Consider the following 27,765-nt stretch of genomic DNA (forward strand, 5'->3'; position numbering starts at 1 on the left):
AGGGCCTGTTGTGGCAGAATGATTGACAACTTTGGGGTGCTTCTTACAGTTGATGTCCAAAAAGAGAAGAGAGATGGGATGAATACTTGTCACTAAAAAGAACCAGTGGAGCAGAGGAGGGGTACACCTCAGACCAAAAGTCCGAGTAAACCGGCACCGGGCATTTCTCCTCTACTTCCGCTTGCTCCTCACTTTTTCTCCTCCTCTTCACTCAGGGTGGAAGTCTCCTGCAGCGGAGACGTCAGCTTGTTCTGCAGGAGGGCTGCCAATTTTTTGGAAGTCTTTTTGAGAAATGTGCTACCTGGATGGGCACTGTTCACGTGCAGGTACAAGTCCTCCTGGGTGGGGCCCGTGTAGCCGCAATCCTCACACACATAGAGTTTGTCCCGTCGCTGCTTGTAGGCATACTGTTGCTGGACACCGTGGATCTTTTTCAGGTGGGACTCCAAGGAACATCGCTGGGTGAAGGCTTTGTAACAGACCTCACATTTGTAGGGGCGAATGCCTGTAAGGGCAAGGGGCAGACAGTCACCAGCTGGCCACAGCCAAGCCCAAGCTTCCCTCCCATAAAGTCATTAAAGTTCCCATTGACAATGTGAGGAAACTGGGCCAGAACCATCTACAAGGGCCCCAGCATTTGCATGAACCTAACACATGTGGGTGCCAATGAGGCAGAACCCACCACTTAATTCTGGGAGAAAGATTTATTTCTGTTCTTTCATCTGTTTTAATGGTTTCATACATATGTGTATACATGTGTATACACACACACACACACACACACACACACACACACACACACGCATGTACTGTCAGTTATCCAGGAAACAGATCCTAAGACAAAAATTCTAGAGTAAGTTTACTGGTGAGGCCATCTCAGAAAGCAAGGGCTAGGCAATGAAGTGGGAAGACAGGGGAAGGAGAAAGCCAAACAGCTACCCCAGCCTCTCTGCAGGGAACTGTGAAAGGCAGTTCAGAGCTCACCAACACTGGGCTAAGCCCTGCGGGGCGTAGATGAAATGAAGGACCGGCATAGATGGCTCTGGCGATGGCTCAGCTAGTAAAGTGCTTGCTTTGCAAACCCAAGGACCTGAGTTCAATCCTCAGAACTTCTATTTACAAAGCAAGACACGGGCGTGGTGGCAGTCACATCCAAAAAACCTCCTTGTGGTTAATGTTAAAACTCTGACCTTTAGAAGTCTTGATAGAGCAATAGCTCAGTGAGCGGGAAAGAACCTTGAAACATTCCTCGTTTGCTCAGAACTGTGCTTTGTAGCCAAGCTAAGTGCAAATGTAATTCATTTACAATGACATAAGCCAGGCGCCTTTAATCCCAGCACTTGGGTGGCAGAGGCAGGTGGATTGCTGTGAGTTTGAGGCCAGCCTGGTCTACAAAGTGAGTCCAGGACAGCCAAGGATACGGAGAAACCCTGTCTCGAAAAACAAGCAAAACAAACAAACAAAAACAAAACAGTGACACACACCTTTAACCCCAGCACTCTGAGGCAGAGGCAAACAGATCTCTGTGAGTTCGAGGCTAGCCTGCGCTACAACATGAGACTGTCTCCAGTTTCTAGGAATCAATGACAGGTGGATCCCTGGTACTTACTCACTAGCCAGCCAGCCTAAGCCTAACTGGCAAGTTCTACGCCAAGTGAGAGACCCCATCTCAGAAAAGGGAGCTGTGGGAGGCAAGGGCACAAGGAGATGACTCAATGGCTAACTTAAGTAGCTAGCCACCAAGGCTGACCATCTGCGTCTGGACATGGACACCAGAATTCACATGGTGGGAGGAGAGAAAGAATTGGCTCCCCATAAGCTGTCCTCTGACCTCTGACACATGGCAAGCACAGGCAGACATAACACACACCCTTATGTACACTAAATAAATGTTGATGGAGAACACACACACACACACACACACACACACACACACACACACACACACACACACACACACACGAGCATGGAGGAGAGAGAGAGGCGGAGAGTGAAAGAGGGCACCTGACACCTGACGTCATTGGCTCACCTTTGGCTTGCAATCACAGCAACACACACATAAAGATGACTCAGTGTGTTGTTCTGTTTGTTAAATGAAATGCTGTGTGCAGTGGGGCCCTGTAATCCAAGTTAGACTGTGGGAGCCACCTGGGCTACGCCCTACAGGCAGATTCCATCAGACAAAGGTAGGGCCTGTGCCTGTTATCCCAGCACTTGGGAGGTGGTGGCATAAGGATCAGGAGTTCAAGGCCAACCTGAATCAGGTTGAGAGATGGCTCAACCATTAAGAGCACTGTCTGCTTTTCCAGAGGTCCTGAGTTCAATCCCCAGCAACCACATGGCGGCTCACAACCATCTATAATGGTATCTGATGCCCTCGTCTGGCATGCATGCACCATATATGCACACAGGACACTCATATATAAATAAATACAAATTTTAAAAGCGGGGGGAGGAACTGGAGAGATGGCTCAGTGGTTAAGAGCGCCGCCTGTTCTTCCAAAGGCCTTGTGTTCAATTCCCAGCCACTACATGGTGGCTCACAACCATCTATAATGTGATCTGATGCCCTCTTCTGGCCTACAGGTGTACATACAGGCAGAACACTGTATACATAATAAATACATAAATCTTTAAAACACACACACACACACACAAACTTCGGGCAGTGGTGGTGTTTGCCTTTAATCTCAGCACTCGGGAGGTAGAGTCAGGCGGATCTCTGTGAGTTCGAGGTCAGCCTGGTCTACAAAAAGAGCTCAGGATAGCCAGGGCTCTGTTACACTGAGAAACTTGTTGAAAAACAAACAAACAAAAAAAGAAATAATAAATAAACAAGTTTTTTTTAAATGTAAGAAGACCCCCTCTCATCTCATACATATCTCTTCCCTAGTCTAGTCATCAGGAGTTTCTTAGGATTGTTTGTGACTTATACAAATTTATAAATATATGTGTAGAGGATATATTATTAAACATTTTTTGTTTTTGTTTTTGTTTTTCTGAGACAGGGTCTCTCTGTGTTAGCCTTGGCTATCCTGGACTCGCTTTGCAGACCAGGTTGGCCTCGAACTCACAGCGATCCGCCTGCCTCTGCCTCCCGAGAGCTGGGATTATATCTTATTAAATGTTACAAAATGTATTCAGTTGCTCTGGACACTGAACAAGAACTTCTCAACATCTGCATCGCCACGAAAATCCTCACGAGAAAGAATATTTGAAGCCAGTGAGGGGATGCAGCCTGTAATGCTAGCACTCGGGAGGCTGAGTCAGGACAGCCACAAGGATGAGATGCTGTCTTACAGCCTCTGATTCTGGGGCAGAGCCGAGGATCTGAGCTTTGCTGTTGAGATGGGGCTTAACTTTGTCACACTGGCCGGCCTGGGACTCACGGAGATCTTCTCGCTCCTGCCTACTGAATGCTGGGACTAAAGGCGTGTGCCACACTTGGCTTTCATTGTGACCTTTCCAACTGCTGGAAAGACAGCTCAGCAGCTAAGAGACCCAGCTGCTCCTCCTCCAGAGGACCCAGGCTCGGTTCCTACCATCCACAGACCCAGGAAATCTGATGCCTTCTCCTGGCCTCCGTGAGCACCAGATCTGTACTGTGTACTACACAGACCAAACACACACACATACATACATACATACATACATACATACATACAAATGATCTTTCCATACCTGAATAAAACTTACTTTCATCCTATTCACACTGACACTATTGCCTACCCCCCGCCCCCCAGAGGTTTTTTAAACTTACAGACTTTTTCTTTCTTTAACTTTTTATTGGAGAGCTGGGCATGGTGGCGCATGCCTTTAATCCCAGCACTCAGGAGGCAGAGGCAGGTGGATCTCCGTGAGTTCGAGGCCAGCCTGGTCTACAAAGCAAGTCCAGTACAGCCAAGGCTACACAGAGAAACCCTGTCTCGAAAAACCAAAAGCAAAACCAAACCAAACAAAACACAACTTTTTATAGGTTCTTTGTGAATTTCACGTCATGCACCCCTAATTCCACTCACCTCCCATCATTTCATACTTGCCTCTGCCCTTGTAATAAGATAGAAAAAAAAACCCATCTCATTGTGGAAGCTGCAGTGTGTCACAGGGTGTCACACTGCACACCCTTTTCGTCCACACATCTTTGGTTGCAAATGTTCCTTGCAATGAGTCATTGGTCTGTTTCAAGGCCTCTGGCTTCCGTTACACGGTCAATACCGGATCCTCACAGAGACTCTTCTCAGATGGCCTGCTGATGACCTGTGTCATGGAGGTCCTGCGGCTTTGGATCTGCAGGCCCAGCCCTTTCACATCCTCCAGCAGTTCATGGATGAGACAGGTGTTTTGGGTGAGCCAAATCAAAGCCCTCAACTTGGGCCTAGGAGGTAGCTAAGTCAGTCAGCTCTCCAGCGCCCACACCACCAGGGCAAGCTCAGCTGGCAAGGGGCAGGGCTAGCTCTCCTGTTCTCCTGCCCTCACAGCGGCTCACCTGCACCTTTGCCACCAGGGCCAGCTCTATTGTGCTGCCCAGGAGAGGTTCAGGGCCACTCTTCGGAGTGCTGTGGGCAGCGAGGGTCAAAGAGTGGGGAGGGCATCTTTCCCACAGCACCCCATGACAGCAAAGGAGCAGGGCTAGCTCCCCTGTCCTGGGGAGGGGCTTCACCCACACACCCCGACTTCCTCTTCTCTAATAATCCACTTTCTACTTAGAAAAAAAAAAAAAAAAGTAAAAAGAACTAGATTCCACAAGAGAGAAAACAAGCAATATTTATCTCTCTGAGTCACGTATTTCACTACACACGAGGATTCCCAGTTTCATCTTTCTGCAAATGACATAATTTTGCTCTTTATGGCTGTATGATACATATGCACCCCCCATTGCATATATATCGCCAAGAAACGAATACTTCTGGCCCTTGGCATGGAGCTTCCTATTCCAGGGGTGACCCGGGGCCTGGCAGGACCACATTTAGCCTAGCATGTCAAGGACATTCTCAGTTTCCCGTAGTATTTAACACACAGTCTGCACATAACTTCTATGTGCAGAGCCCGCAGCAAGGTCCGAGAAGGTTAGCGGATTTCAAGGGTCCTAAAAAACCTGGCCAGTTAAGAAAGGGGCTGACGGGGCTGGAGAGATGGCCCAATAGTTAATAGTACTGCCTGCTCTTCCAAAGGACCCAGGTTCAATCCCAGCACCCACGTGGCAGCTCACAACTGTCTGTAACTTCAACATCTGACACCCTCACACCAATGTACATACATTTAAAAATTAAATAAAAATAAAAATAAAAGAAAGAGGCTGACTATGAGGTTTTCTCTAAGAGAGGATAGTGTAGGTGCTGAGTCTGGTTTTGAGGCTAGCTGCCTCGTGAAAAAGGACTGTAAAAGCTCTAGTTACATTTCTTTTCTTTCTTTCTTTCTTTTTTTTTTAAAGATTTATTATTTACACAGTATTCTGCCCACATGTATGCCTGCCCACCACAAGAAGGCACCAGATCTCATTACAGGTGGTTGTAAGCCACCATGTGGTTGCTGGGAATTGAACTCGGGACCTCCGGAAGAGCAGACGGCGCTCTTAACCTCCAAGCCATCTGTCCAGCCCCCTCTAGTTACATTTCTAACTTATAAACCTGCTCCCTGCCCCAATGTACTCGCTTCCTCTTCTGATTCTGTAATCACACTCTGGCAGACAGATAGCTGTCTTGTCAAAAATAAATAAATAAGTAAATAAAGCTCCTTCCCGGCTCTTATCAGCTCCTGGAGCTCCTGGTGTCCACACCTTCAAGGGAATGGAGGTAGACTTGTGTCGAGGGATCAGTGCTGAGCCTTCACCCCCCAGGACTGACACCTCGCCCAGCCCATCGTCCCACTCTCTAGCAAAAACAAATCTTGTCCTAGCCAAAAGGACAGGCTGGGAACTGAAAGCACCATCTGTTGCCAGGCATAATTAACCTACTGACACCTACCTGAGTTCCAAAGTCCAAGGCCATTGAAAAGCCAGGAGCTGCAAATCTGCCACTCATTAACGGACTCCGCAGTCGACCTGCTAACCCCCTCCACAGCTCAGCCTCGTCGACCATGAAATACAGATCACACTCACTCACTGAGATGAATTAACCCTGAGACAGCCCCGGCACAGGGCCTGGCAAACACTAATTCAGAAGGACGGGACCTCCGTGTTTAGACTCCAGCTCAGCCCCGTGCAGGAATCGGTTGCCACATCCCTAAGTAGTTAGTGCTTCTCCTTCAACTACACTTAAAATATATTTTTAAATCCTTTTTTGTTGTTGTGAAATACACAGTTCATATATATATATATATATGTGTGCGCGCGCGTGTGTGTTCTTTTGGGGGTTGTCAACAAAGACTTCTGAGGTTTTTAATTTTAATTTTATTTTATTTTGTTTTTTTTTTTTTTTTTTTTTTTGAGGCAGGGTCTCTCTGTGTAGCCTTGGCTGTCCTGAACTCAGTTTGTAGGCCAGGCTGGCTTCGAACTCACAGCAATCCACCTGCCACTGCCTCCCGAGTGCTGGGATTAAAGGTGTGTGCCACCACGCCTGGATATTTTTTGAGTTATTTCTTCCTAACGCTAAACTGAGTTTCATATCCCACCTCTCCAGGTAACATCCTTGATGCTGGAACATTCTGTTTGCTTCCCTTTCTCTCGGCCAGGCGCCCCTCTCCTGACTTTGATCTAATTGTGAGCAAGAAGCTTTGGTATCTGCCTTCTTGTGGGAAAAGTTGAGAGCAGCCTCCTAAGGCAGGCAGGTAGGCAACGCCCATAAAAGCCGGACCATTCCTGCCCTTTGGCCTGCTAAATTCTCTTGTGGGAAGTTCCGCTATACAGATAGACTCACGCAGGTGGGCGAAGGGTATACAAGAAAATTCTTGATGCCATTGTCAGAATTAAATAGAACAGCAGGGGGAAGGAAAACAACCTGAAAATGGAAGCAACTAATTCTATTAGGGACTAGAGAGGGACTGTGCCACTGCGATGGCGACTTTGTCATACATAGTAAGTGGACAACAAAAAGGAGTAAGGTCTGCCCAATCTGCAGACACCAGCAAACCCCAAGCTCTGCTGGGCGGTGGTGGTGGCACACGCCCTCAATCCCTGGAGAGGCAAGCATATCTCTGAGGTCGAGGCCAGCCTAGTTTTCAAAGTGAGTTCTAGGATGCTAAGGCTACACAGAAAAATCCTGTCCCAAAAAAACCAAACAAAAAGCCAATCACTTTCAGAAGTGAACTAGGGCTGTTACAGAGACTTGGCTTTAAAAAAAAAAAAAAATCTCATTTTCCGCTGGGTGGTGGTGGTGCGCGCCTTTAATCCCAGCACTCGGGAGGCAGAGGCAGGCAGATTGCTGTGAGGCCAGCCTGGTCTACAAAGCCAGTCCAAGACAGTCCAGGCTACACAGAGAAATCCTGTCTCCAAGAAAACAAAACCAAAATCTCATTTTCCACCCTCCCATATGAATATATTATCTTTTTGAGTCACCACACACGTGTGTGTGTGTGTGTGTGTGTGTGTGTGTGTGTGTGTGTGTGTGTGTGTTAAAATATAAATGAAGCCATCAAGGAGACAACTCCACAAGCTGCGGCTGCTGGGGAGTGGATTCCAAGTTTCTTCAGCTCGCAGCCCCGCCTTAAACTTCTGCTCTGCATTTTTCCCAATCCAGTCAATCTTTCTCCTTAGGCCCCAAACAAAGACACCATTGTCCTCGCTGCTCTGGCCAGGCTGGCGTTTGTTTGCCTTCAGGTCTCTCTCAATATAGCCCCTGATGGAAGATAAGGCAAGCGGGCTCCCTGTCCCTGTGGGCAGCCAGCCGCTCCCCAGCCCTCACCTCAAACTGGAATTCCTCAGGTTGTCTCTGTGGAACCCAGTCCACAGGAAAGGCATGAGCCGGCTGAAGTCGTTCAACCGAAGGCTCGCAGTTATTTTTAATTCATTTTCCTGTAGCCCAGGCTGGCCTCAAACTCACTGTGTAGCCGAGGATAACCTTGAACACCTGACCTTGTGTGATAGAGCTACAGGAGTGGGCCACCACACGGGTTGTATATGGTACTAGAGATTAAACCCCAGGTGCTTCCGGTCTTCCTCAAACCTCACCGCCTAGTGTCGGCGTGGACACAAGGTGTGGAGCCCAGCACGTGCAAGGCTGGTCGGTATTTTAGACACACAGCTATCTCTCCCCAAACCAAATCGTATCTGCCACAGGCAGCCATTCTTAGGAAGTTACCTAGCTGGCCTAAGTAAGAATGGCAAAACTCAAAAGAATGTTCTGCAAAGGCAGATCCGCGGTGTTTTTCCGGGAACTGAACACACATGCTCTGCTCCTCTGATGCTCAGGGCTCCTGTCTGTTGTGATGCAGGTTGAGTCTGGCCTCTGTGATCCTGCCCCTGAGCAATCTGTAACAGCAATACAGAACATAAGTGTGGCTCCACACTCACACCCACTTCTTGGGCTAATGCACGGCCTAGTGCGCATGTGTGGGTGTCCCTTTCTCCAGGAACTGGGCGCTAACCTTCCCAATGACCAGGGGTGAAAATGTCTTCAGCTATGACTGACTGGAACAGGTACAGAAAGGTCCCGCCCCGCACACCGGTGGACAGGACAGCCTGAGGAATACCATTCAAACGCCAGAGTCCTCTGGGACAGGGCTGAGGCTAGCACCCTTTCTCTTTTCCACCACCCTCACCGCATGAAAAGCTCTGCCCAGAGGCCTCTCCTCCACACATCACTGCCAGGGCCCAGGGCCCAAGGCACGGAAGTCGCCACTCGCTCACCGGTTGCTTTTGTGGTTGTTGTTGGTAATTCCGGTTTGTGTGTTTGCAGTGGGAGGCTTGTGTTGCTGGTCTAGAATTAATATCTATCCCAGGCTGGCCTGGAACTCACAGTTCTCCCGTCTTTATCTCCCTAGTGGCTACAGACACCACAACCAGCTGCTGATTTTTTTTTTAAGTGCTATGGAGTTTTTTTTCTCCGCACCACTAGATTTATTCTGATCACACCCTCGCTCCCTAGCCCGGACACACACACACACACACACACACACACACACACACACACACACACACACACACACGGACAGGGTCAAAGAATCCTCTGGTTATCTTCCTTGGTGATTCCTCATCTTTTCTTTCATCTGTTTGGATATTAATGTAAGACATGTTCAGGCTCCGGTTTCCCTGCATCTTTTTCAAGAGGTTTCCTTTGTATTTTGAGTCTCTCCTTAGATGCCCTCTGCAGTTGCTGGGGTGACAAGAGATGCTGTCCGTGGTGGGGTGTGAACCTATCCATCTATGCTACTAACGGTTCTCTAATGGAGGGTCCTAGGGCTCCAGCCAGGTTTTTTTTCTTTTCTTCTCTCTCCCTTTTTTTTTTTTTTTTTTTTTTTTTGAGGGGGAGCCTTTCAAGACAGGTTTCTCTGTGTAGCCTTAACTGTCCTAGACTCACTTTGTAGACCAGGCTGGCCTCAAATTCACAGAAATCCACCTGCCTCTGCCTCTCTGCGTGCTGGGATTACAGACGTGCGCCACCATGCCCAGCTCCAGGCAGGTTTTTTAAATGCTAAGTAAGGCTTCGTCTTTTTTGTACTCTACACAAACGCACCCCTCACGCAGCTGTCTACTGTGTCTGTGTTGAGTGTCTGCATCTTCTGCTTCTGGCCTGAATGCTACACTTGAAATAGTCAGCAGCCAAACCTAAATAGGTCACAGCTCCAAAGGCCAAGACCAAGTTCCCATGAAACTCTAGGATGGTCTTTTGGAGCCAGAGAGGGTGAGTCACATGAACAAATACATCTGAGAACTCTCAAGAACACGCCTATGATAAAGACCAGGAGACAGTCAGAGGCTTGACCTCCTCCTCCAGCCCCTGGCACCATGGCCTGTCCAGATCTGTGTCTCCTCGTGTTTGTCACCAGCTGAGGTGAACATAAGCCCCCAGCTTTTCTTTATGATCCAGTAGTCTTTGGAGGCATACCTCCAGCCGCACAGAAGTCTGGGCATGGAAATGAGCTCAAGTCATTTCCGTAGTGTGATTTGTTAATTACTTTGAAAGCAAAAATTATGGTTAAGAGTCTAAAAATGCAGGCTTTTAATCCCAGCACTTGGGAGGCAGAAGCAGGCAGATTGCTGTGAGTTCGAGGCCAGGCTGGTCTACAAAAGCAAATATAGGACAGTCAAGGCTACACAGAGAAACCGTGTCGCGGGGGAAAAAAAAAAAAGGTTCTAAAAATGGCCAGGTATGGTGGCGCATGTCTTTAATCCCAGCCAGGCAGAGGCAGGCGGATCCCTTTGAGTTCAAGGCTAGCCTAGTCTACAAAGTGAGTCCAGGACAGCCAGCCAAGGCTACCCAGAGAAACCCTGCCTTGAAAAACCTTAAAAAAAAAAAAAGAAAGAAAGAAAGAAAGAAAGAAAGAAAGAAAAGAAAAAAAAGTCTCATCTGTTTATTTGTTTATTTACTTATTTATGATTTGGTTTTGTTTTCTCAAGACAGGGGTTCTCTGTGTAGCCCTGGCTGTCCTGGACTCTCTTTGTAGACAAGACTTCCAACCTGCTTCTGCCTCCAGAGTGCTGGGATTAAAGGTGTGCGCTACCACTGCCAAGCCTAGTGTTAGCCTCTTGAGTAATGGAATTGTAGGAACATACTACTATACCTGGCTCCTGGAAACTTCTAAATTTTAAAATGGTTTGCACCTTAATTTCTTCTTCTTCTTCTTTTTTTTTTTTTTAAGATTTATTTATTTATTATTTATACAGTGGTCTACATGTGCATCTGCAGGCCAGAAGAGGGCATCGGGTTACATTATAGATGGTTGTGAGCCATCCCAAGAGCTGGGATTAAAGGCATGCACCACTACACCCGGCCCACAGGTGAGACTTTACTTTTTTCCTTTTCTTTTTTGAACAGGCTGTTACTGTATTTCCCTGGCTAGCTTTTAACTCCATAGTAGACCAAGTTGTCCTAGAACTCACAGTGATCCTCCTGCCCTTGCCTGCTGAGTGCTGGGAATAAAGAGCTTATAAGTAAGTTTTCAAAATCTAGTGTGTTAAACCACATCTAATGGCTGATAGTGCCAAGGCAGGGAGGCACAGCAGCCACACTGAGCCAGCAGCTGTGGTCCAGATTCTGGAAGTGCCTCTCAAACACTAGACTAGACAGGGCTACTCTGTGAGTTCAAGGCCAGTCTGGGCAACCTAGTGAGACTCTTCTCAAAATGCAAATTAAAACAGGGCTGGGATTATAGTTCAATGTTAAGAACACTTGCTCAGTGTGTTCAAGGCCCTGGGTTCAATTTCCAGTATGTATTAGTTAATTAATTAATATTTAGGGACAAAAAACAAAAACACAATGCTACAACCAGATTCAAAGGGGGTACATATCTCAACAAAAAGCAAACCAGGTGTGGAGGCACACACACACCTTTTTTGTTTTTGTTGTTGTTTTTAAGTTTTTTGAGACAGGGTTTCTCTGTGTGACAGCTGGCTGTCTTGAAAAACCAAAAACAAGCCGGGTGTGGAGGCATACACCTTTAATCCCAGCACTTGGGAGGCAGAAGCAGGCAGATCTCTGTGAGTTCAAGGCCAGCCTGGTCTACAAAGGGAGTCCAGGACAGTCAAGTATACATAGAGAAACTGTGTCTTGAAAAACAAACAAAAAACAAAAAGAAAAGAAAAGAAGCTAACTGCGCTGGACAACTTCCTGGACAAGCTGTAGACAGCCTGCCCATCAGAAAACACCTTGAGACTGTCCCCACAGTGCCACTCTGGAGGCTGCTGGGGCCATCCTGCCATCGCTCAGCACTAACACTTGATGCCAATTCTATTTATTTCGGAATTACAAGGCAACAGGCGATTCCCTCCCACAGGCTGGACTGGCGGGCCGTGGGGTGGATGGGAAACGGCTCTTTATCATTTTCAGAGGGAAATGCACAGATGTCCAAAAATCTAAATAAATGCATTCAGAGGTTTATGGGGTCCATGGCCTTGTGGAGTTTCCCCCAAAGGAGAGGCAAGTGCCTCCTGGAAGGCAGGTAGCCAGCCTTAGCCTGGTACCCTGCCTGTGCGATCCATTGGAGTAATAAGCTCTAATAAACTACTGTGGTTGACCCAAAAAAAAAAAAAAAAAAAAAAAAAAAAAAAAAAAGAAGCTAAGAAAAACAAAGCATAATCAGATCTGGGAAGGAAACTGGAATCTAGTGATCTAAGAAGATGTCTGGGTGAGACGAAGGCGCTGAAGGCTTGGCCTGCAAAGTGATGTGGGTGTTTCCCCTTCCCCACTAACACCCTGGGGAACCTTAAATTCTGAAAGAGTGTGAGGGAGGGACAGAGTCTATGCACATGGCCCGAGGCTGCTGGGAGGGTGGGTAGTGATCAGGACAGGTCTTAGTAGTTTAAGATAGGTCATGTTTAAATGGACTGGCGTGTGATGGCATTGATGGAGACAAGACCCACATAGTGTGAGGAGACCTCGTGTGAAACTGAGAGGAGGCATCTGTGTCCATTCTACTAGGAGGTACAGATTTGTGCACACAGACGTGGCATCCTTACAATTTTCCTCCAGGGCTTACCGGACCAAAGGTGTGCACTGGGCCTCAAGTGGAGAAGCCTAGAGGCCAGATGTGCCTCAGATAAAACTAATGAAGCTTGTGACCAATCAGCAGGTTTGGGACTGAGGCAAAAGGTCACCATCCCCCAGACTCTCTGGAACACACAGGAGGAGGTTTCAGACCCACATTGCCTAAGTTGGAAAATGGGCTCAGTGGCAGAGTACATGGGCAAGGGCTTAAATGCGATCCCCAGCATTAAAAAAAAAAAAGGAAGAAGAAAGGTTGGGAAGTCAGAAGCTCAAAGGAAGATGCATGCTCCAGCAGGAAGCTCAGGGCAGCTGTTCTGGCCGGAGCCCTAAGTCGGGGTCACTTCACAAGGTTAGCCAGGCGCAGTGGTGCACACCCAAAATCCTTGCTTACGGGAGGCCGAGGAAGGAGGACAGAGAGTTTAAGGCCAGCCTGAGCCACGTGGCAAGGCGTTATCTCAAGAAAGCAAAAGCAAAACCAAACCAACAGCAATAAAAGGAGTCAAATAAGAGGCATGAAACACCGTAATTGAAGCCGGCCCTAAACGTCCCACGCTGCAGCTGAACAACCAGGCCGGACTGCCTTAGCTTACAGTAGAGATTCTCTGTGTTAGCCTCACTCAGAACCTGTATACCATGCCCATCTTACAGGGCAATATCAGACCAGGAGAGGTGGCCTGCATGCCCCAGGTGACAAGGCTGGCAGGTGCAGAGTCAGGGGTGTACCAGGTTGGAACAGCTCCAAATGCCCAATTCTATGCCCCTTCCAAAAATACCAACCCATGCCACACTCACTCACAACGTTTCTTGGGGGCAGGCAGTCCTGTGCTGTGCAGTTGCGGGGGTTTCAGGGGGAGGTGACAAATGAACAGGAAGTGAGCAAAGCACGCGCACGCAGCCTCACCTGTGTGTGTGCGCACGTGCCTCTTCAGGTCGAAGGTGTCATTGAAGCCCTTGCCACAGAAGGTGCACAGGTGCCTCTTTACCTGGCTGTGGCACTTGAGGTGACGGTTGAGCATGCGCTGCAGGCGGAAGCTCTTGCCACACAGATCACAGTTGTGAATCACAGAGTCGCTGCAGGTGCCGGTGGTAAACTGGGAACAGAGGAAGAAGAGTGTGTGAGATCACAGGGGCTCACTTGGGAATCCAGACATTATTTTTCTCTCTAGCTTGGGCCTCGCTAGGGCGTCTGCTCCCTCTGAGGTGCAAGTGGGCTGGTGCTGGGAAATGTTTCTGCACGACATCCTTGCTTCCTCCCACCCGTCCAGCAGACCTCTGACTTCCATCTCTGCATGTGGTCAGACATGGGTGTGTGACCACCTGACTGGCAAAAACAAAAAAAAAAACAAAAAAACACTCCCTGAAGGGAGAGGAGAGGTTCCCAGTGGTTAGAGCCCCAACAGCCACCTGGACTGTGAGGGGGAAGCTGATGCTGAGCGTGGAGGGATAGGAGGAAGGGGTCTGGGTCCTGCTGTCAATGGTTCCCAAAGACAGACAGAGACAGCCTTTTCCTTGTGCCTCTGAGTACTGTTCCAGCCACCAAGAAATAGAAACGGGGCTGGAGAGATGGCTTAATGAGAAAAGGCACTTGCTGCCAGCCTTGATGACAGACTGATGGCCTTCATTTAATTCCTGACACCAACCAATTCCCACAAGTTGCCCCACACACAGTACAACCACACACAGTAAGATGGACGTAATTCAAATGGTAGAGAAAGAGTAGGGGAAGGAAGGTTTCTCTTCCCTTGAAGCTGGCCAGGCCTCATGACTACCAGAGAGCAGAAATAATGTGTTAATTCACCCGGGAAGTGGTGGCGCATGCCTTTGATCCCAGCACTTGGGAGGGAGAGGCAGAGGTAGTCGGATCTCCAAGTTCAAGGCTAGCCTGATCTACAGAGTAAGTTCCAGGACAGGCAGATTACACAGAGAAACCCTATCCACCTCCCCCCGCCCCCCCCAATGTGTTAGTTTTGTGACATGGGTCACTTGGTAGCAAGTGTCACTGCCTCCCTCCATGTCCGAAGCCCAGGAAGCTCTTGGGAGCTAGTTCTGAGGAGAGCCAGAGCCCCTGAGTAGGGACACCAAGGTGCTAGCTATGCATAAGGACTCACTGCACCTTTCAGCCTAACCCAAGGTCACCACCACCTAACCCGAGTGGCCTCAAACAACACCATTCAGATGAAAACCACCTTGCCAGGCCATGCCCTAGGTCCAGACACCCAAACTGTGCACAAATAAACTCAAAGTGACATGCCCAGGATCCCAGAGCTGCATTATCAGCGAGACTGTAACTGAATTTTAGCCTCCTGACTGTCCTCCACCCCCGATCCAGGGTCCTCTTGGCCACATTTGCTGTCTCTGTGTGATGTAAGACACCAGGTCTGATGTGCCCAAAGGTCACCAGGTCAGACCTTACAGATCAGTGGTTCTCACCCTTCCTGATGCTGTGACCCTGTAATACAGTTCCTCAGGTTGTAGTGACCCCCAGCCATAAATATTATTTTTGTTGCTACTTCATAAGTGTAATTTTGCTGCTGTTACAAATCTTAATGCAAATATCTGATATGCAGATCATCTTAGGCAACCCTTGTGAGAGGGCTGTTCGACCCCACAAAGGAGCTGAGACCTACAGGTTCAGACCTGCTTCTGCGGATGGTCCAGCAGCTCGGCCAGAACTGTCTGTAAGAAGCTCAAGGATTGGAGATGCAGGCCCTGTGTTCTATCCCCAGCACTATCAAAACAAACAAACAAACAAGGAAGGCAGGCAGGCAGGCAGGAAGGAAGGCAGGTAGGAGCGGAGAGGAGTTGGTGGAGGGGAAGGCAAGAAGAGGAAAAAGAAATGAGACTAGACATGAGTCCTTAGGAGTTCAGAATGGGGGGTGGGGTGGGGGCTGGAGAGATGGCTCAGCAGTTAAGAGCACTGACTGCTCTTCCAAAGGAACTCGGGTTCAATTCCCAGCAACCACATGGCAGCTCACAACTGTCTGTAACACCCTCACACAGAAATACATGCACCAATGCACATAAAATAAAAATAAATAATTTATTTTAAAAAAAAAGAGTTCAGTACAGTCATCCTTTGGAACACACAGGAGACTGGTAGCAGGATCCTCTGCAGATACTAAGTGCTGTAGATACTCAGGCCCCCGATATAAAACATCAGGGCAGGTGGGCATGGTGGCACCGGCCAGGCAGAGGCAGGCAGATCGCTTTTGTGTTCAAGGCCAGCCTGGTCTACAAAGCGAGTCCAGGACAGCCAAGGGCTACACAGAGAAACCCTGTCTTGAAAAACCAAAAACAACAACAAAAAGCCCCCAAAACCAAGGCTTTGGGCCCATATCATCACTTCTACATCTCCATGACCTAAGCAGAAGTATACTTTAGGTGACGTGCTTCTTGAGGCCAGCTGCATCTGCATAGTGAGCTCCAGGCCAGTCAAGCCTTCATAGTGAGACCCCACTTAAAAAAAAAAAAAAAAAAAAAAAAAAAATATATATATATATATATATATATATATATATATATATATATATCGCTCAGCAATTAAGAGCACTGGCTGCTCTTCCCGAGAAGTTCTCCGCATCCACATGTTGGCTCACAGCTGTCCGTGACCCCCGTCCTGGGGCTTCCCCAGGCCTCTTCTGACCTCCTTGAACACCAGGCACACACACGATAGATATATACACACGCAGCAAAACTTCACACGCTAAAATAAATATACTTTTTTTTTAAAGAGAGGCAAACAATAGGCAAAAGATCACAGACAATAACTAGCTTCTCAGAAAGGAAGGGTGCGTGGGTATATTTCTTATGCGGTGCTTTAAATTTTGATCTACAATAGTAGGCTGGATAGCACCTGAATACCCATTAGTATGAGCTTCCAAAGACATGATTGTGAGTACTCAGAAGTCCAGTGGGGTGGCAAAGGTAAAAGGCAAGGCAGGGTGTCTGGTTGCAGCCTCTATAGAAAGCCAGCAAGCACTACCCAGACAGCCCAGACTTCCCACAGAAACAGAAAATATGAATTATTTTACTACTAAATTTGGGGTTACTTGCACAGGAAAAATAGAATAACTAGAACAATTAAGATCTGGCTGGAGATAGGGCTCAGCAGTTAAGAGCACGTGCTACATTTGCAAAGGACGGGAGTTCAGTCCCTGAAACCCATGACAGGTGGTTCACAGCCACCTACAGTAACTCGAGCTCCAGGGCATCTGACAGTGTCTTCTGGCCTGAGGGCACCTGCACTCATGTGCTCATGTGCACACTACCCCCATATACACAGAATTGAAAATAAAGGGCTGGAGAGATGGCTCAGTTGTTAAGAGGACTGGCTGCTCTTCCAGAAGACCTGAGTTCAAGTCCCAGCATTCTTACAGGGGCTCACAACTGTGTGGAACTCCAATTTCAGGGTATCCAAGGCCTTCTTCTGGCTTGCATACATACCAGGCCACTCACATGGTACACAGACACCCATGCAGGCAAAACATCCATACACATAAAATAAATACAAATACGGGCTGGGCGATGGTGGCACATGCCCTTAATCCCAGCACTTGGGATGAGGCCAGCCTGGGCTACAAAGCGAGTCCAGCCCAGCCAAGGCTACACAGAGAAACCCTGTCTCAAAACAAACAAACAATAAATACAAATACATCTTAAAAATGAATACATAAATATAATTCTGGGCTGGAGAGATGGCTCAGCAATTAAGAGCACTTGCTGCTCTTCCAGAGGTCCTGAGTTCAATTCCCAACAACCACATGGCGGCTCACAGCCATCTGTAATACAATCTGATGCCCTATTCTGGTGTGCATGAAGACAATGTACTCATATACACAAAATAAATAAATCTTTAAAAATAAATAAATAAACAAATAAAATTCTAAAACTCAGCAACAAACAGATTCTTTCCAGTACATCAGTGTTGACATGTTGCTTGTATTTTTTTTTTCTGTTAATCTTGGAGCTGGAGATGGAACTCAGGACCTTTGTACATTAAGCACACAGACACACACACACACACACACACACACACACACACACACACACACACACATACACTGAGTGGTGCACGCCTTTAATCCCATCACTCAAGAGGCAGGCAGATCTCTGTGAGTGCAAGGCCAGCCTGGTCCACAAAGCTAGTCTAGGACAGCCAGGGCTATTACACAGAGAAACCCTGTCTCGAGAAACCAAAGAAACCAAAACCAACCAAACAAAAAACTACCAAAGACCAAGAAAATAATCATTGTGTGTCAGAAACGTTGAAAGTGTCAGCTGCATCCAAGGGCCGAACTGGATCCGGCACCAGCTTCCCAGTTGTCTAAGACCATTGCCTGCCCAATTTCTTTAAAGGAAAACTAACCCAGAAGCAAACAGCCCTCTAGGTTCTTGTGATGCTTCCACTGGACCAGGCCACCAAACTAAAGTCCGCAGGAGAATCCACCGGTACTTTCTGGTAGCCATTCGGACAAGATTCCACCATCATGTGGGTCAGCTACGTCCCGATGCTCAAAACGTGCTAAGGGCATTTCACCAACTACTTTGGGACGCCAGGGACCATAACCTAAGGCTCTTCCGCTTCTGCACATGACAGAATGGAGCACCCCCTCAAAGGAACAGTGAAAAGGGGTGCTTCATTAGCCACAGGTGCAGCTTGAGAGATGCTCAGCACTTGAGAGCACTTACTGTTCTTGCAGAGATGCTAGGTTCAGTTTCCAGCACCTACAGCTGCCTCTAAGTCCAGTTCCAGGCGACTCGATGTCCTCTTCTGGCCTTTGTGGGCGCCTGCACACACACAGTGCACACGAACTCACACACACACACACACACACACACATACACAAATAAGTAAATAAATAAGTAAACCAGAAGAAACCAACACTCACCGGGTGCTGGGGCCTCACACCTTTAATCCTAACACTTAGGAGGCAGGGGCAGGAGGATCTATGTGAGTTTAAGGCCAGCCTGGTCTACAGAGCAAGTTCCAGGACAGCCAAGGCTACACAGAGAAGCCTTGCTTCAAAAACTGAAAAGAAAAAAATTAATAATTAACATGAGAATATTTTTAAAGATTTATTTATTATTGTGTATACAGTGCTCTGCCTGCATGTACACCTGCAGAAGAGGGCACCAGATCACATTATAGATGGTTGTGAGCCACCATGTGGTTGCTGGGAATTGAACTCAGGACCTCTGAGCCATCTCTCCAGGCCCCATGAAAATGTTTTTATAAAGCTCAGTACCATGCATTATGAACACTTTCAGAGAGAGAGAGAGAGAGAGAGAGAGAGAGAGAGAGAGAGAGAGAGAGAGAGAAAGCACCAACAAGATGGCTCAGCTGATAAAGGTGCCTGCTGCCAAAACTTAAGTCCTGAGTTTAATTTTAGGACCCATATAATAGGACAGAACAGTCTCACACAATAAGTAAAAATATAGACTCAAAACAAATTTTAAAGAAGCAACTAATCAGAATTGCCAAAGAATTTGTCAATTAATTGATTCATAAATCTTTACTCATAACGGAAACCAAGACTCCTGTTGTTGGGTTTTCTTTCTTGCTCTCTTCTTTTTCTTTTTTTTCCTGAGACAGGGTTTCTCTGTGTGGCCTTGGCTGTCCTGGACTCACTTTGTAGACTATGCTGACCTTGAACTCCTATCGATCCACCTGCCTTGCCTCCCAGTGCTGGGATTAAAGGCGTGTGCTACCACGCACGGCCTTATTTTTTCTTAAGTCAAAACTATGATGCCCCAGTTGCCCTGGAACTCGCTCTATAGACCTGGCTGCCCTCAAATTCAGAGATCTGCCTGCCTCTGCCTCCCAAGTAATGGGATTAAAGGTGTGCACCACCACACCCAGCTGTTTTTGTTTTTTGAGATAAGAGTTGTGCAGTCTCTAGGCTAGCTTGGAGCAGTATCCTCACCTCCTGTGGTGGGGTTATGTGTGTGCACAATTACACCAAGCAGGACTCAATCGCTCTTTTTTCTTTCCTAATAAAGTATCCCCATGAAATCGAAAAGAAAAAAAAAAAAAAAAAGAGGGAAAATCTGTTTCTACTGAAATATGCTTGCTAGGGGTCTTAGGGTATGGTTCACTGGGAAAGTATGTGGTTAGTGCATCAGCAAGGCCTCAAGGCCATTGCGGGGTAGGCATATAAAGAGGAGAAGAAATCTGACTTTCACACGAACTCTGGTGCCCCATATTTGACCACGTCCCCTGGATGGGGAGGCCTGGTGGCACTCAGAGGAAGGACAGCAGGCTACCAAGAAGAGACTTGATACCCTATGAGCATATACAGGGGAGGAGGTCCCCCTCAGTCACAGTCATAGGGGAGGGGAGTAAGGGGAAAATGGGAGGTAGGGAGGAATGGGAGGATACAAGGGAGGGGATAACAATTGAGATGTAATATGAATAATTTAATAAAATACATTTTTTTAAAAAGGAGAAGAGCTAAATGAAAGTCTAAATGCAATCAGCTACATCTAGCAGATGAACAGAAGTGGACTATCAGTCTTTTGCAATATCAAAATATATATGCCCCAAGCATCAACAGCTCCTACCACCACAGAAGGGTACCAAAGCATACACTGCCTCTTTATGGGACACAACCCTCCCCTTTCCCACACACCTGTGATGTGTGCAAGCCAAAACCCAGTAACGGGGCAAGCTTAGAGACCAGTGCTGTCCCACACAGCTTTCTGTCATAGGCGATCTCTACCTCTAAGGACCTCTGCTTTTAATCTTATGTGACTTAAAAAGCAGCATGTGACGAGGACTGCCCTGCTAAGGACTACCTTAAGCCCTAAAATCTGCTTGAAGCTAACACAGAGACTGAAACATGCCCTAGGTGACTCACTGAGCAAAAGCCGGGCTGCTGGGACCTCTACCAAGCAAATGATCCATTGCTCCAACAATTAACTTGCAAGTAGATTAAAAAAGGGCAGAGGGAAAATGTGTAAATTAAAAGCAACTAAAGGCCATGCCAAACGTCAATCACAGCGTGTGGACTTTCCATGGGCCCGATTAAACAGACTGTGGGAGAGTAGGCATGTACAAACCATTTAACAATGTGAACACATAACCCAAGTGGGTGTGAGTGGGGCACATTTGGAACCACTTGTAATTGAAATTCATTCAGCCCCTGCTTAATGACGGATCCATTCCAAGAAAGGCCGTTAGGCAACTTTACCATTGCAGGGACATCACAGAATGTATTTACACAAGCTGGCTGAGACATCACGCAGCATCACAGTCTTACAGGATCACAGCTTTATGTATGACCTATCGTTATGTGGAACATGACTGAAATATAACTGAAAATTGCTTCAAAGTCTTAAGTGGGAATAGAAGGCAGTAAGGGCTGGGCTGGGCAGATATCGGCTATTCTGTCTCTGAAACTCTTCGTAATTAAAATTGATAGGAAAAAAAAGGGCACAATTTGACACACACTGTTAACCACACACTCAAAAGCCAGAAGAAAGGTGGAGCTTTTTGTTTGTTTGTTTGTTTGTTTTAAAGATTTATTTATTTATTGTATATGAGTGCTTTATCGGCAGAAGAGGGCATCAGATCACATTACAGATGGTTGTGAGCCACCATGTGGGTGCTGGGAATTGAACTCAGGGCCTCTGGAAGAGCAGGTGGAGCTCTTAACCACTAAGCCACCTCTCCGGCCCCTTGTTTTAATTGAGATATGGTCTATATTGCTCTGGCTGACCCAGAACTGGATATGTAGACCAGGCTGCCTTTGAACTCACAAAGATCCTCCTGCATCTGCTTCCAGTGCTGGGACTGGAGGTGTGCTCCACTAAGCCTGGCTGTACTTCTGAAGAACTCACAGGGGACAGAGAGGCCAAAGGAAAAGAGGGCAGATTAGGATCGGGTAAGAACAGAAATTCATCCGCTAGTCTCTACTTGCACCTGGGTCCTGCCAGCCACAGTGAGTCAACTCATGCAGTCCACTCTAGATTTTTGTTCTGGGACAGACTAAGAGACGGAGAGCACTGCCTGCCTTTCCAGGGTTTGTCTAGGCCACAGTTAGAGATCTGCAAATGAGGTCCTTGATTGGACCCAGATGCACGTATCTCCTCACCACAATGTGTTCTTTAAATGACAGAATCCTCGGAGTTAAAGAGATCACGTCACAACCTGCCCCAAAGCCCACAATGGAAGGTCAGAGAGGCAGAGATGACATCTTCCCAACAGCTTCCCAGCTTTCTTCCCAGACACTCACCATAGCAACACAGCTAGGTTGTCAAGCCCTAGCTCTCAGCTGCAGGATAACACAATAACATAGCCTTCGGTGCGGAGCTGTCAGGTGACTTCCTGTTGGGCAGTTTGTGCGTACACCAAGTGCCACTTGGTGTTCCCCACTCATTCTTTCAAGCAAGATAACCCCAGTCAAGTCTCCCTTCGTCAGAAGCCTTTGAACACCGCTCCTCTGCCCCTGTCCTTGGCTTCATTTCCAGCTCCAGGCTGTCAACTCTGTCCCTGATCCTAGTGGGTGCATTTCCTAGCCTTTGCTCACCACAGTCCTGCTCCCTTTCCATACTCAAGACTCAGCCCATATCACCCGAAGCCCAGTCACCCCTTTTCCACACCTTTCCAGGCCATTTCAGGAACCCTTCCCCTCTCAGCAATTGTAGGTTTTGCTGGCACTCCTGGTTTGGTCCTCACTCTCCTCTGGCAGAGACGACACAGGTGTTTCACCACCAGATCAGAGACTCCAAGGTAAGTGCGGTTCGGACTTGTTGCTTCCTTGGCTCATTCGTCCTCACATTGTGTTAGGAACATAGTCACAAGTGTCTTTATTTTACAAATAAGGAAACTGAGGCCCAGAACAATAAAGAACTGCTCAAGGCTATAAGTTCCTAAGAACTTCCAAATGCCAGGTTTTTTTTTTTTTTTTTTTTTTTTTTTGGTTTTTTTGAGACAGAGTTTCTCTGTGTAGCCTTGGCTGGCCTCGAACTCACAGTGATCCGCCTGCTTCTGCCTCCCGAGTGCTGGGATTAAAGGCATGCGCCACCATGCCTGGCCAAAATGCCAGTTTTTAGATACTTAACCACACTACTGCTAGAATGTTCCGGAACACACCAGAGCGGGAGCGGTTTTTAATCTCCTAACTGCCTTGCACACAGCAGACATAATGTATGCTACTGCATGTTTGTTTGTTTTCCTCTGTTCAGGGCACAGGCTCAAACCTGCCCTTTCATTGGGCCTACAAGCCCACTGACCAATGTGTGTCTTCAAGTTTTAAAACTAAGTCATTAAAGCAGTACCCGCAGCCCAGACTGCAACTCCACTCTGGAGTGCTTGTCTAACAAGGAGAGGGGGTGCGATCAGTTCTATAATGGCTTTCTTCCTCTCCTAGTAAAAAAAGAAACAAAAACAAACAAACAAACAAAAACCCAAAAAACTAAAGCTTAGCCAGGTGTGGTGGCGCACGCCTTTAATCCCAGCACTCTGGTGGATTGCTATAAGTCTACAAATCGAGTCCAGGACAGTCAGGTCTACACAGAGAAACCCTGTCCCAAACAAAAACAACAACAAAAACTAAAGCTTGTTTGTTTTTTGAAACAGGGTTACTCTGTGTAGCGTTCTCTGGCTTGGAAATCCACTGTGTAGACCAGGCTGGGCTGTAACTCACAGAGATCCAGCGGTCTCTGCCTCCTGGGTATAGAGACTAAAGGCAAAGGCTACTCTACCAGGCTAAAGAATTCATTCTTAGAGAAAATTCTTTTTGAGTTCTGTATGCCTTATGAAGTAGTCACACAATATGCCAATAGGTGGGCGATTTGATCAGCCATTTTAAAACTGCCGATGCCAGGGCTGGTATTTCCAGAGGTTCTGGCGGCGATTCTAATACTAAGATGTCTCTCCTAGAAAGGACGGGTAGGAATCTGAATGCCTTCAGTGAATAAAAACTCCCTAGGAAATGGGCCAGTGTGGGGAGCAGGCTGCTAGTTAACGGTTTGCAAAAATGCCCAGGCCCCTCCCCCACCACAGAGGCAATTTATCTTGGAAATGGCTGGTTTATTGACTCCCTTAATCCGGAGTTCCAACACTTGTGTCTGCCCAAGGCAGAAAAGCGATCTTCCAAAAACTTTCTGAGACTGACTTTCTCTCCTTACCAAGTTGGGGATGGAGGAGGAGCAAACTAACTACAGTCCATCCCAAAACAACCTTACAATTGTCTTTCTAGCCTAGTGATAAAGATGCAAGCGGGACACTTTGTAGAATTTCCCAAAGGGCAAGAGCTATCTGCTTCAGGAAAACTTTTCCCTCCCACTTAACCCCACCTGGCCCAGAAGCTTCCCAAACCTCAGCACGCTCTCTGTGAATTACAGTCCCCTCGTCGTTCTCCCCCCCCCCCCCCCCCCCCCTGCCCCGCACCTCCCCAGCCCAGCTCGATGCATCCTAAAGAGTTTTTCCGGTGCTCTGGTCTCAAATCCTAATTCAGAACCAAATGCGACCGGGCCCACCCTTGGGGAAAGAAAAGGAACCGTTGCTTTCTTTATCCCCCCACCTAACTACCGTCTGGGCTCACTTTCCCTCCCCGTATGGGTCGGGAGCCCCGGCTACTCTGGGGCGCCTACAATTACGGCCTACTTTATACAAGGTGACATGTAGCCGGCCAGGCTAGGACCCGGGGTTTTAAACACGTCGCCTCCCCTCCCCCTCTAACTGGCTGGGAGTCAGTGGGGCAGGATTCCTCAATCCTGGGGGTAGCGGGTTATCTTTGAACAGGTGGTCCTGGGAGTTCCACCCAACAAAGCGCTGATGGCCATCCAGATAACATGTTGTCTACAAGTCTATAGCTTTTGAGGGGCACAGACATTCCAATCCACTAGACAAGATACGCTAAAAAATAAAATAAAATAAAAAAACCAACAACAACAAAAACTGCAGGTGAGCCCTTTTGCCTTTTACCCACTAATTTAATTCGTGAAGATTTGAAAGAAAAAGCAAACCTAAAGTCCCCTGCACAAACTTCCCTTCTAACTAGCTCCACCAGCTCTGGGAATAGCGGTGACTGCGAGGCCCACTGTGTCCCAAGACACAAGGAGGAAAACAAAACTCTTAGGACCTCTAGGTGCCAAGAACTGCGTCTCAGAAGGCATTACGTCTAAGATCCCGGGTCGTGCTCCCTCTCTAACCCAAACCTCGGGCCGTCTAGTCTGGCCTTGGACATAGGGTGGACAGCTGAACCGAGATAGCTGGGCTCGATCTTCAGGCGTTCCCGAAGCCACTGGCGGTATCAGGCAGGGCCACCACCCTGGGGGCTGGGTCCGCTTAGGATGCTGGCGGCCCGGGTGGTACGCGCGGGACTGGTCGCGCATAGCCTGGCTGCCGGCCAGGGGCAGGTGCACTTGTGGCGGGCCAGTGTGCGGCGCCTGGGCTCCGGTGAGCGGGAGGGCGCGGCAGGGAGGGGCGACGGGTCTCCAGAGCCGGACGCCAGGGCGTGGTGCAGGTGGCGGCGGGGGCAGAGTCGACACCCTACCTTGATTTTTGACCTGGCAACTGGGCGCTGCATCGCTGCCAGGTGTCCATCGGGGCCTTCGGCGTCGTGAAGCTCTGGAGTTTCAGGTTCCGGAGCGCGCGGGGACGAGCTGCTCTCGGCCCCTCCGGGTTCCCCGGCGCTGCTGCTGCTGCTGCTGCTACTGCAGCCGCTGCTACTGCCGCCGTCGCTGCGGCAGTCTTCGGGGGGGTCGCGTAGTAGACAGCCCAGGCTCACTGCGGAGGGAAGGGGCCGCACCCCGACACTCAACCACACGCGGCGTCACGCCCGGGCGCCCACGGCAGTTTGACCTGCGGGCGGTGCTGCCGCCCCGCCCCGGACCTGGGCACCTCGCCAAGTGGGCGACGTCCCCAGGGTAGACGACTCAGCCCCGCCGTCGGCCCCTCGAACTAACTTAGGGTGTCGGGAGACCGGTTCTTAGGCCAATCTCGGCGTCCACTAAGCACCGGGGTCCATGCTCCGTGGAGAAACCCGCGCGCCAAGTTTTCTCTCGCGCCCGCAGAGGCGGGTATGCCCTCGCCTTGGCTCGCTCCAGAGAGGTTAGCGGACCTTCACGCGAGGCTTAGAGGACGTAGGGGGCAAGGGAACCCCCAGTACCTTCCACACCCTTCCAGGGCCACCTCGGCCCGCGCTGCAGCCAACGGTCCCGCCGCCAGGCAATTACCCCTGTCTAGGGAGAGCACCGAGCGTCCCAGGTTTCCCAGTCTGGATCCTTGATTCCCGCCCCCCCCCGTACCCCACCTCCCTCAAGACCTCCGTGACCCCGGTCGAGAGGGGATAAGGGTGGGAACTGCAGCCCTGGTTCGGAGGAGGAGGGCCGTGGTCACCCTGCCCCCACCCGGGAGCCCCGCGCCCAGGCCCGGCCCCCGCGCTCCTCACCTGGGATGTAAGTGTCTGCTCTTTTGTCATCCGGGAGCTCATCCCAGCTGCGGACCGAGACTCCTAGGCTCCTCCTCTTCACTAGAAAGACTTTGGGCATGGTGGGATCCCCTCTCCCGACTGCGGCCCCCTCCTCCCGGCAGCTCCCCGCTAGTAGCGGCGGTGGCGCCTAGGTTCCCGGGCTATCGGAGTCCTGAGCCCACCTTCCCGCCTAGCGTGCTCTCTTCCTGCACCTCCCGCCGCGCTGCCCGGGCCTCTCCCCTTCACTCCCGGTGACTCGCAGCCTCCGGGCTCAGCGACACCTATGCCTTAAATCGCGCGTGAGACCGCCGGGGAAAAAGTTTCATAAGGTGGAATAGAAAAGGCACCAGGAAACTTGGGAGTGAGCATGCGCCCTGCAACATAACGGTGTCAACAAGCTCGCTACCTGTCCGACCGGTTCCGGCGGCCGGGGCTGCCCTTCCTTAGGCATGAATGTTTGCAAAAGAATTTAACGTCTGATTCTTCCCCCCTCCTCTTTTTAAGGAAGGACTTTTTTTTTTTTTCCTAAAAATCAACCCTCTGCCTTACACCTCCATCTTGTGCACTTTATAAGATAAAGTCTTTAAAACTAGCCCAAGTTCACTCACTGCTCCGGGCATCTTCCCCCCCCCCCCCCACTTACTACGAGTTGGGGTCTCCCACGAGTTGGCCTTCACCTCCGAAGTGGATTTGTCAAGCAAGCAAGAAATTGACTCTGGACCTTGTGGGACTGTTTCCAGGCTTTTCGGAATCTAGGTGGTCGGATGTGGGAGGGTCCTTGGGACGCTTGTCAGGTAAAGGGAGCGGGGTTTTCCATAGCATCTAGAACACCCCTCAATAACAAGTCTAAAACTCCCTCGTCTTTGGAGCACGCCGCTTTTCTGCTCTGTGCCACTCAATCTAAGAAAATAAGGCAGCATCCACCCGGAAACCTTGCACCCCTGGAGTCATTTCACCCAAGATAAACGCACAATCAAGACAAAAGCCAACTGCACGTCCTGTGAACGCAGGACAAGCAGCGAGTGTCTTGTCCTCAGCCCCATTATTATCTTTCCTAACCACTTGGACCCTCAGATTCGGAGGCAGGAAAGGATCCATCCAGGAAGCCAGAGGTTGAAAATTGATACCTCTCCCCTCCTCCGCCAGCGAAGACTACAAGAAAAGCTTTGAAGGTTTTGTTGTTGTTTTGTTTTATTTTGTTTTTCCGTTTACCTTCTTTCCTTCCGGGAGGGTGCTGGTAAAAGATACTAAATTTCTAGGGGTGGCTTGCTCACTTTGGGGGCTTTGATGCCCATATACCACGGCCCTGATGTGCAACAACCCGCACGACTATTGCCCTGGGCACCTGGCTTCAGGGAGTGAGCAGCCAAGTGTCGGCGGCTGGAGGTTGCCGGGCGCGTCTGGCCAGGGGTGCTCAGGCGTCTGCGGTTCACCGAACCGCCGGCCTCACCTGCCCACAACACGACCAGTTGCGTTCCTGGCCCACACGGCCGAGTGAATCGACACAGAGGCTGCCCCTATCTTCTTCCTCCTTGGAGTGGCCTTTAGGGATACAGCAGCCTAGTAACGGATTTCTGGGCTTGGCTTGCGTTTTCTCAGGGCGCACAGAGAGGGGGCGCAGCTCCGGCGAAGCTATGGAGGGGAACAAGGCGCAGGCACCAGGACCTCAGATCCGTCCGCCCGTAGGGATTGACCCCATGGGGAATCAATTGTGAATTCCAGGTTTCCTCCCAGAAAACTCTTCTAAGAACGAAAAGGACTTTGATCCT

At 49.0% G+C, this 27,765-nt stretch overlaps 1 protein-coding gene across 1 annotated transcript; it reads right to left on the reverse strand.

Annotated features, from left to right (window-relative positions):
* Ovol2 (ovo like zinc finger 2) lies at positions 1-26,562 on the reverse strand. The gene is made up of 4 exons (XM_051144768.1): positions 25,976-26,562; positions 25,079-25,311; positions 13,480-13,669; positions 1-505 (listed from the first exon to the last, which is right to left on the reverse strand). Exons 1-4 carry the CDS (start codon positions 26,073-26,075, stop codon positions 189-191), a joined length of 840 nt encoding a protein of 279 aa, XP_051000725.1. The 5' UTR covers positions 26,076-26,562; the 3' UTR covers positions 1-188.
* Between the last annotated feature and the right edge of the window lie 1,203 nt (positions 26,563-27,765).

This window comes from Acomys russatus, chromosome 4 (assembly GCF_903995435.1).
Source record: "Acomys russatus chromosome 4, mAcoRus1.1, whole genome shotgun sequence".
In the NCBI taxonomy this organism is placed as follows: domain Eukaryota; kingdom Metazoa; phylum Chordata; class Mammalia; order Rodentia; family Muridae; genus Acomys; species Acomys russatus.

What these genes read in the sequence shown, in the direction of transcription:
- Ovol2 (XM_051144768.1), bottom strand. Translation starts at nt 26,075, where the DNA reads ATGCCCAAAGTCTTTCTAGTGAAGAGGAGGAGCCTAGGAGTCTCGGTC. An exon ending in AGCAGACACTTACATCCCAG is followed by an intron (nt 25,312 to 25,975) that starts GTGAGGAGCGCG and finishes TTCCCTCCGCAG; the next exon opens with TGAGCCTGGGCTGTCTACTA. An exon ending in TTGCCAGGTCAAAAATCAAG is followed by an intron (nt 13,670 to 25,078) that starts GTAGGGTGTCGA and finishes CTCTGTTCCCAG; the next exon opens with TTTACCACCGGCACCTGCAG.